This window comes from Saccostrea echinata, unplaced genomic scaffold (genome assembly GCF_033153115.1).
Source record: "Saccostrea echinata isolate AGI-Se365-2 ecotype Australia unplaced genomic scaffold, CSIRO_AGI_Sech_v1 ptg000022l, whole genome shotgun sequence".
In the NCBI taxonomy this organism is placed as follows: domain Eukaryota; kingdom Metazoa; phylum Mollusca; class Bivalvia; order Ostreida; family Ostreidae; genus Saccostrea; species Saccostrea echinata.
Genome location: NW_026889771.1, coordinates 8,401,725 through 8,412,743, shown reverse-complemented (window position 1 = coordinate 8,412,743; position 11,019 = coordinate 8,401,725). Strand labels below are relative to the sequence as shown.

Here is an 11,019-nt window from a genome sequence, read left to right as displayed (position 1 = left end):
TGATTTTTGACGGAATTACGACCTTCTCAATTTTTCAGGGTTTTCCGCACTTTTTTTCTAAACGCTTGCAGATATTGAGCTGATTTTTGGTATGTGACTTTACCTTGATGTGTTATAGATCAAGTTTGCATTTCATTCCGCTTCATTGATTTTTGACGGAATTAAGGCATTTTCAATTTTTAACGGGAACCAAATTACACTTGCCGGTAGGGGACTAGTATTGCTAATGCAATACTCTCAGAATGCTTGTTAGAAATGCTATTGAAGCCAAGAAGTCAGTTATAACGCTCAAATTTATATCAAGCAACTAGCTTGCCTTGATGATATACGCAGGTAGGTATGTATGTAATGTGTAAAGACAGGACGGCCAGACAACGGACACCTAACCAATGCAAGATATGCTATATAGCTTTATAGGAACCTCGAAGGGAGGCATGTTACATTTGACTTTTCAATGTGTCCAAATAATTTTACTTTCTGTTGAGTGTAAACAGGTACTGCACATCTGAAGTTGTCTAGCTATAGGCAATAGCAAGAACTGGTATGTGTCCAAGTGTACACAATGGACTAAATTCATAAAAAAAACAATCTTTTCTTACTCTGAGACTGATGTCTTGGTTCGATCACAAAGAAAGTGATTCTTACTTAGATCCAGAATACTGAAGCCACATTCTGAGGTAGTTTTTTTAGATTAAGGATAAAATGAAAATAATTTTTCTGTGACCGAGTGTCACATCGGACTTTCCACAGCCCGATCAGAGGGGAAAGGAATCAACCTAAATTTAAAGGGAAGAATTTGAGTTGAGAAACTGTATGGAGAAAACGTGTAAAGACATAGAACATTAGATATCATTAGTTTTCCCAATTCTATAGCTATACCTAAATGTAAAATACTAACATCGATTGAATAATTATTTTCTCCTTTATTCTTACAAAATCCGACTGCTTTGTTTTTGAAGCAATCAACAGTTTTCTTCTAAAGTAGTTTTATTCAAAATTTTGAGACCAGCAACCTGAAAGCATTTTTGAGAAGTTTGAAAGGTCAACTGTTTCATGGCTTTTTTGTGGCTTGTAAAGTTGAGATCGATAAAATATCTCACGTGCCTTCATCCAAATTACATGAATAAGTTGTACTGTTATTAAAATTATCAATATTATTATTAATATAGTCAATAAAATGTCTTCATTTGTTTGAACTGTTCATTGCTGAAAAAATGTTGCATTATTAAATATTTTGCAAGTTTCATCGGTTATTTTTTTTTTAATTATGACAAGCTGCAGTACAGAAATCAAATCAGCCTTTCTTCTTTCACTCTTGACATCATGGAATGCAAATATAAGTACAATGTAATAAATAACGCTATTCACTGAACATGGAATTATGAATTACTATAAAAAAAATTTGCTCCGTTACCATATTTTCCATGATGCGCTAGCGCGCACCATGGAATATGCCAAAAGAGCAACAACTATTCACATCGCCATGTTAACTACATGTAAATAACGTTGTTTATCTCTAAAATAATTCCTACAGAATTCCTGTTTTTGCTTTTGAGTAATGCTTAATTCATAATCTGTAATGAGGGCCAGATCAACAGACGATTTTTGCAAAGAGGGTGCGCAATGAGCGCAAATGGAACAGTTGGGGAGCACCCAAAATGATTTTTTTAAATATCTTTTTTTGTGTGTGAAAAGACGCAAAATCGTGCGTTTTAAGCGCCAACAATAAAAAATCAACACGTTGTATTACTAATATTTATTTCCCTTATTGTATGTGATTTGAGCAAGAAAATAGGATTGTGTGCAAATATTTTGGCTGTTATATTTCTTGCAGAAGTTTTAATGAGTAATGATCTTCACTGTTACATACATATAATTCATGAATTTTTCTTCTGGTTCATATAAACTCAGAATCATATAAATTCAACTGAATGCCAGAATCTGTTATTCATACAATTATTCCACACACTACTATAAACAGATTGAGTGTATATATGAAAATAGAGGCATCCCGGCCAAACCAAATATTTTTAAACATAAATCATGCATCATGAAAAGAGTTCAGGAATTGATGATAATTAATAAGTAATCACATTTGCCCTTCATTTACTTTTGCCCCTTGTGCCACCGGGTGGTGGTGGTGGCGGCGGCGGCGGTGGCGGCGCAGGAGGAAACGGAGCTGGCGGTGCCACTGGTGGCGGGGGTGCTATTGGAACTGTAATATGACAGGGATAAGTTACAAATCCATACAACATGCAAATGAACTACATTATTTAACAAGAGTATTACAAAATGTATTTTAAATGTCCATCATGGCTACTTTAAATAGTCGTTTCTATGGTGAAGATCTACCTGTTACTTATAAATACTTATAATAAAAAAAAACTAAACACAATTCACACATAACCTTGGTATCTTACAGTTATGGTAACATTTACCCGATTCGGACTTGCTGAAAAAAACAAGAGGTAAGGTTTATTCGATTCAAATATTTTTAAAGTAAAATACCTTGACTTAAATGTTATATTGTTGTCTACCTACCTACAAAATTTTGTTCTCTGTTTGAAACTCCTCTCGTTTGTTTGGGAGTTGTCTGTTCATATTCTGCTTCCCGTCTGACATAAAATACAACAATTAACATCTGAGGCAAAGTTACATTCGTTTTCTTCAAACGAAATAAATAGATTTTGAGATATTTTTTGCGGAATATCTCAATAAATTATTTATTTTACCTATTTTATTTGTTGTCCAAAGACAATGATGAACTATCAAGGAGACATCGTTGTGTATTGAAATTAGGAAATTTCAAAAAGTGTAAAAGTTATGATAAAATTATACAAATATTAATTAAAATTCTGGCTAATTAAAATATTTATACAATGAATGTGCACAATCTGCCAGGGAAAAATGGCACCTAGAGATTGCAAAAAGAGGCCCATGGGCCACAACGCTCACCTGAGTCAATATAGCCCTGCTGTTCTTCGTCAGCAGATTTCTTCTCCTATATATTCATATGTAAAACTTTGATCGCCTGTTCTAGGCATACCCTACCCCCAGGTGCCATGATTTGAATGAAACTGAATCTAACTTTCTGAGGATGCTTCTAAATTCATATAACTAATCATCGTTTTGCTGTTCTTAAAAAACAGAATTTTAAAAAATGTCTGCTATTCTACCGGGGGGGGGGGGTTCATGAATTGTAAAAACTTGAATCTACACTGACTGAGGATGATATTGCGTATCAATATGACTAATTGTGGCTTTGTTGTTTTTGAGAAAAAGATTTTTCAAGATTTGTCTATATATTTCCATGTAAAACTTTGATCCCCCATTGTGGTCCCACCCTACCCCTGGGGGTCATGATTCGAACAAACTTGGATCTACACTACCTGAGGATGATTTCATATCAATATGGCTAGTTGTGGCTTTTTTGTTCTTGATAAGAAGATTTCTAAAGATTTATTCCTAGTATACATTCCAATGTAAATCTTTGATCTCCACTTGTGGCTCCACCCTACCCCCGGGGGTCATCATTTGTACAAACTTGAATGTACACTACCTGAGGATGATTCAGTATCAGTATGACTAATTGTGGCTTTGATGTTCTTGAGAAGAAGATTTTTTCCTATATATTCCTATGTAAAACTTTGATCCCCCATTGTAGCCCCACCCTACCCCAGGGGGTCATGATTTGAACAAATTTGAATATACACTATGTAATGAAGGTTTCAAATCAGTTTCAACTTTTTCAGCTCAGTGGTTCTTGAGAAGATTTTTAAAAGATACCACCAAATTTTCACTAATTCTTAATCTGTGACAGATGGACAGATGGACAGCTTCACAGACGGACGACAAACAAAATGTGATCAGAAAAGCTCACTTGAGCTTTCAGCTTAGGTGAGCTAAAAAAGGAAAACTAGTATGAAATTCCTACTCTGCAATGTTGTCATCGGCAAAGTTCTCCATTGTTGTGCTTATCCTTGCATATCTATGGTCACTGTAGGCGTGGGGAGCAATGAATGAGAAACGTGTTTTATCTACAAAAACAAGAAATGAAATTTTACTTTTAACAAATATTCCTATGAAACAAAAAGAGGTTCGAGGGTCTTAACGGTCACATGAGTAAATAAAAAAAAACCCTGCATAAAAACAATAATTTAACATACAAAAGGAAATCTGTCGATGTGACAGCAAATCGGATTTTCTTTTGTATGAACAGTACTGGTATTTCTCACATGAATTCAAAAAACTTTCTATTCTGAGAATTGCATGAGGTGACATCCATTAGCATATTTTGTATTAAAATGACTGAATTCAACAAATGATATCCCCATGAATGAACAAAAATCAAAGTAATATGCACATCTCTCTGATATATGCACAATTGAACTGCAAAATAAAATTATAGTTTCCATCTAACACTAATAGCTCGGAACAAAGCAAGCTTTCTCAAATTTTCATTTAAAATTAAAGAATTTGAAATAAATTGTGGATTTATTTATTGTTAACTCAGCTTGATTATAAATAGACTTTCAGCAATTAATAGCCATTCTCTGTAAGCATTTAAACTCTTATATAGGGAGTGTGGCACGCTAGGTCTTAGATTTTAATGAAACTTGGCACACATTCCTATATTGATGTATGAAACTAAAATTCATAATAAAATGGTTGCTATGTTCAATGGTTACCATGGCAACCAACATACATTTTTCATGCCCTAAAAATGCTAAATTTTGATGAAAAAATGACCCTTTTGACTTATTAAAAGTCTTTAATACAACAAGATATTTACATGACTTCATCTTTTTGCCAAAATACACCATTTTTATAGTTGCTTAGATAATTTCTAGTATTTGAGTAACTTTACCTAATAGAAAAAATATCGCCCGTTTTAGGAAGGATTTTTCTGGGGAAAAATTGTAGATTTTAGGTTCTTTTGAAAAGTCTGGTATAAAATTTTGCGAAGATTTGGGAAAAAATAAATACATTGGTTTGAAAGTTCATATATAGATCTTATATAAAGTGCAAAGAAACACTTAGTATTCATATTTTGTTTTCATGTTAAATGTACCATGGTTACAAACTTATGCTTTTTTAAAGAATTCCAGACAAGGGCAATAGGTATCTACAATCAGTTTCCATATAAATACCTGAGTATTTTAAAATGGATTAAAACCAAATTTAGTTATGTGGTACACAAAAGCAAAAAGAAAAAGAAAAATCAATTTTCATGACAAAAGGTCAAAGGTCAAGGTCAAAATGGCTCGATTTAGATGGAAATTTAAGGAAACGAAGCACATTTTTTTCTGTTTCCTAACTAATACTTTTGTTTTAAACAGCATGAATAAACAAAATTACAGATCTGGTGGACAATAACTACATGTAGCATCACATGAATTGGTAAATACGGACAAAGGGTCAAAGTTCAAGGCCACAATGGTATATAAAATTTGCTTTTTGTCCCCCGCTTTCACTGAAAGTGGGAGATATTGATTTGGGTCTGTCTGACCGTCCATCCGTCCGTCTTTCTGTAACACTTTCGTTTCAACCCGATGTCTCGAGAAGCCTCTGAGCCATTGCAATGAAATTTTGCATTAAAAAAACCCTGTGGCCTAGGGAAGACTCCCATTGATTTTAAGGTCAAAGGTCAAGGTCATGAATTCATAAATTCTGTCTGTTTAAACACGTTATTTCTGTGCGATATCTCGAGAAGTCTTCGATCTTTTGCATTGAAATTTTAAACCACAATTCTCTATGAACTAAAGAAGACCCCTATTGATTTCGAGATCAAAATGTCAAATGTTAATGTCAAAAATTTGTACATTCTGTTTGTGTGTAAAACTTTCATTTCCGAGCGATATCTCAAAAAGCTTTTAAGCTTTTGCAATGAAATTTTATATCATAACCCAGATAGCAGAACATCGTTGGCCCAATCTTACATTATGGTTGTATTATCGCTGTTGGGTTATCTTTATTGGGCCAACGGTGGTCCAACATGGAATATTGATAGTTGGTACGTATAATGGGGCCAATGTTGGGCTAACTGTTGGCGTTATATCATAAAACTATTATCATGAGAGAAAACATTTGTTGGGGGATTGGCATCGGCCCCAAGTTGGCCCAATATACCATGAATCTGGCTGAGCATCATGGGTAGACATCCGGGCTACTTGTAATATCCGCGCCATTTTTAATCTGGCACGAACGTAATGAGACTGATACCTTGCATATCTGCATCCACTTTGTAAGTATTTATAATATGTTAGCTTCGACACAGCTTAATTAACGTTTATAGTTTAAACGATATCGTGTACAAATCTGTGTAAATCAGACACGGGGAAGTGCAGAGGCCAGGTGCTGTTGGGTCAACACTGTCCCAGATAGCATGCTAACATTGGGCCAACGTTGGGCCAATGTCATCGGTTACATTGGGCCAATGTTGGCAAATGACATTGGCCCAATGTAAGTTTGCTCATCGGCCAAATGTTGGCCCGATATGTTGGGCCAAAGTTGGCTCAATGTAGAGTGTTATTTCTCTATTTTCTATTTGGTCCAATGAATGCGACATTGGGCCAATGTTGGCCCAACGTGAACAAGAATATTGGACCGATGTTGGCAAATGACGTTGGCCCAGTGTCATTTTGCTCATTGGCCCAATGTTGGCCCGATATATTGGCCCAACATTGGGCCAATGTGTATAAACATTTAATTGTTACAAATCTGTATATTAACAAATCCGATCGTCTCTACAATCAGAAATAAACCTACCACCAATCCTACTTGAAAATACAAGTTAGCTAAAATAAATTTACAAGGCTTGTTAAAATTCTTATAATTTATCAAAACAAAATAAATTATCAGTAATTAAATTTATTGTTTCTATACAAGAAAAATAAATGAAAGTATAAAATAACAAATGTGTTTTGATACAGTTAAAACAATAAATAATTTGCCCCTTATTTAGATTTAAATTTGTGTCTAGTAGAATAAATTTCCGAAATCTACCACTCATTTTACTTATATACACTTAACGTCGAACACATGATCAAACATGTTGAAAATGTTGAACATGTTGAAGTTAAAACAAAATTTATTCAGTACTAAAACATAAATTGGGTTCTTTCATTTAAAATTTGTTCAGTGTACCGACAAATTTTCTATACATGTATTTTACTTTGAATAATGATTTACATGGGGCAACATTGAATCAAAATCGGTGTGATGATGATGATCAAGCGTAGAAATTTTATGCATAAATGCCTTCATCACGCAAGCTAATCGCTTAATCACACCATGAAACAAAAAAGACGGTTCTTCCTTAATTGACAGCTTAAACATATAGTGATATACTTGTAAATTTAATCGTAAGTACCAAATACTACAATTTTAGTGCTACTGGAGATTCTAAAAAGACACTGAGAACACAATCAAAGAATGGCTAAGGTATGCCAAGGACAGGGATGGGGGAGGAAGAAACGGACAGAGAAGAAAAGAAGGGGGAGGAGGAGACTCGGGAGAGAGAAGAGGAGACTTAGGAGAGGGATCAGATGGAAAGTGACATACCAGTAGTTCTACCCTTTTCTGTGTCTGTTTGTCGGTAACAAACACGATGCAGATGCCAGAAACATTTTTTTGTGTAAGTAAACAAAATGGCGGGATTCAATTTAGTATTATTTTAAGAACAGGAGGGCTTTGTTTATTTTTAAGACGTGCTTATTGATACCTGCAATTTACTGAACTTGTGCATAAATTTACATCAGAGAGGGAGTATACAGTCATGTAACCCTACGTGTATCGCTTCAAGTGAGCATCAACTTTTTGTTCATTAATGTTTTCTTCATGCACTGAGCAATAAAATACTAGTATGTTATAATTTAATTTTATATTTTGATTTCTTTTTCCTCAGTTTTTTTTTAATTAATGTAGAGCTACTTACAATGCAATACTTGTTGATGGTAATTCTATGAGATATTGTGAATATGTATTAAACTATTAATCTAGCATATATAGTATTAAAGGGCTTTTACCATTAAACTGTACTACAAAACTAGTATAACCTTATTATATATAGTTTGTTATTCAATTTTGAGGACATATGGCCAACCAGTGAAGAGCAAATGAGTTGTCCTGATGGAGAGCCAATAAGATACAAACCAACGTTGGCCCAGAAATGATATTTGCCTAATATTGAAAGAATAAGTGGCCCAACAATGGCTCAATAATATCCGTTCGTTGGTCCAACAATAAGCCAACAAGTTGGTCTGATTAAGGGCCGATGAGCAAATTACCGTTGGCCCAACATCAATTGCTTACAATGGCCCAACTGTACAAAAATGCCGTTTGCCCAATATTGAAAGAATACATTGGCCCAACAGTGGCCCAATATTAACTGTTACATTGGCCCAACAATAAGCCAACAAGTTGGTTTGATTAAGGGCCGATGAGCAAATTACCGATGGCCCAATGTTGAATGCATACGGTGGCCCAACATAAGGAGCATTGTTGGCCCAACAAAGGTCCAATAACATCCTGCTATCTGGGAACTCCCTATGGTCCCGCCCGCTCCTCTTAAAGTGTCCCGCCCCCCCCCCTACCCCCAACACCCTCCGACCACCACCTCTCTAGATCCGTACATGCTCTTCTTTTTTCCTTAAGCAGGGGACACAGATTCTCTGAATTAGCTTCTTAGTATAGCATTTATACTTGGATATTGTGAAAGCGTACCCTGTTTTATACACAATTTATTTTACTGAAACTGGTAAATAAATTACATTCTCACCTTTAGCTTAATGCATAATGAGAATGTTTTTTAAGGTCATTTATTGATAAAAATGTAGCCAAGTCAAAATATTGAAAGCCTATACGCTTACCATATTGAGTGACTTGTACGTAGAGAATTGTGCTACATGCAAAAAAAAAAACTCTTTTGTTGTTTTTGTAGTCTAAGTCCTTGTTCTAATATGTACATTTTTGACCCTTTTCAACAGGCCACACTTTTCCCGTGACAGTTAAATTATCTTTTCCTGTGACTTTTTTCAGAGAAGTTGACAGAAAAAGCTTATATCCATTTTACTTTGCAATATTATTCTTAAAAACTTGAAAATTTAGAGACACTGATGATAAAAATTTCAACCCAAATATCCATGGGTTTACACATAATAGATCTGCTATTTCCCAAAATTTAATCAATAATAATCTGTTGTAAAAATCTGCTTGACGTGTTCAAATAATCTTTCTTGAATTTATATCGGTTGCTAAATTTGAGTTGGTTGGTAAACTTGATGGAATCGTACACCTTATGGTGTGCAATGTAAACATAATTTTTAAAGTTTAGTCCTTGAAAATGTTGAAAATAAATAAACTGTCCCTGCCTTCTTCATTCTTTTCTTTAAAAAAAGATGAATATGGTAAAGTAAACAATAACCAGGACTTACTCCAACCCTTCCAGGAACCATGTAAAAGCACTTACCCCACATAAATTTGGTAAGAGGTATTTGTAAAAAAAAAAAAAAAAAAAAAAAAAAAACAAACAAACAAACAAACAAACAAACAAAAACAAACAAACAAAAAAAAAAACAGATCCCTTGTAAAATGTTAAGAAGCGTTATTTATACATGTAAATATTGAAGGAAGTGGTTCATTTATCTGATTAACCCCAACCCGCCCTCATTCCCAAAATATAGTTTTTTGTGATTTTTTTTCTTTTAGTAGAAAGCGGGGGGGGGGGGGGGGGCTTGTCAGAAATGCAGTAATAATGTCGAAGGATTTTTCGACAAACTTTTTCATTGCTGTTATTATTTTATGCAACGCTTAGTTTGGGTATACGAAAGATTGAAAAGGAGAGAAATCTCGTGTTTGACTGATGAGTGTAAATTTTGAGAGTGATGCAGATAAGCACCAGGAAGGATAAACAGAATATATGCTGTTAACAGTACTTAGAGCTAAGTTCTCATCAAAGAACAGTTACTTTTGCTGTTTGTTTTTTTTTTATTGAAAGACTGATATGGATATATGCCAACCATCCCGAGGAAAATTGGAATGTCGAGTGAAATTCTTTAATTGCCAGCTAATTAATTTTGCTTTTAAATAAAAATATAACTGTCCTACAATACATTGCATTGTAATGCTTGATGCACTGCCTAACTAAAACATACTTGGTCAAGTTTTATTATCAGGGGAAAACGGTGAAAAAATATAAACTTTCCCGTTTAACTTGTGAGTGAATATTTTGAGACTCAAACAAAGCGCCGATGACTTTGTACAACAATCAAAGACGCTTTTCAATACTGCTTAGCAGTACTTGTTTAGTGAGATAAGCTCACAATAAGTCCTTTACACGCGACATTACCGTTATTTACTCTGACTTTTACACATGGTCATATGCGAATGTCTCTCTAACGTCTTATATATAGTATACAAGCCTGTTACTCGTTAGCATTGCTTAAACATTTACATAATATAACGCAGAAATCAATGAGAGTTTTGTCTACGTTGTTCAAAGGGACATAATTTGAGTTATCCAACTTTGAAACAAAACTTACATTATGCAAATTTCCAAATAAACATTCGATCACAAGGACAAATTGTATATAAAAGCTGTCTTTGGAGGGTGGATGGTGGGGAATATTTCTAATACATTGACAAGTAAAGTAATTGTGCTTGTTGAAATACAAGTAGAATTGCACCATACTGCACTCTGCTGCAATACAATGCGCTACATTGTGATGCCTGCCAAATTGTCCAATCAAAATTAACTTAGTCATTTTTTTTCCTTAATTGAATTTAAAAACTGATTGAATACACACACTTTTTTCATTTTATGCTCTGAAAAAAAAAAAGTTTCAAAAACAGACTAGATAGCATTTTGTTTTATTCTCATATTCTTAAATATTTGTTTTCTTTGATATGAATCAAAATTAACAATCAGTAATTAAGTCGAGGGACTTTCGCAAATTTACGTGTTGCTGGTTTTTTTTTCTTTTTATCGAATGACTAGTTTAGGTATGCGCAAAAGATCCA

At 34.2% G+C, this 11,019-nt stretch overlaps 1 protein-coding gene across 1 annotated transcript in view; it reads right to left on the bottom strand.

Moving 5' to 3' along the window:
- Window positions 1–1,741: 1,741 nt before the first annotated feature.
- LOC133190342 (uncharacterized) overlaps window positions 1,742–11,019 on the bottom strand; it is a 47,593-nt gene continuing 38,315 nt past the window's right edge. The window contains exons 31-33 of the mRNA XM_061325917.1: window positions 3,935–4,037; window positions 2,542–2,615; window positions 1,742–2,215 (exon numbers count right to left, since the gene is read on the bottom strand). Of these exons, the coding sequence (XP_061181901.1) occupies window positions 2,103–2,215; window positions 2,542–2,615; window positions 3,935–4,037 (290 nt within the window). The 3' untranslated portion in view covers window positions 1,742–2,102. The remainder of the gene's footprint in view (window positions 2,216–2,541; window positions 2,616–3,934; window positions 4,038–11,019) is intronic.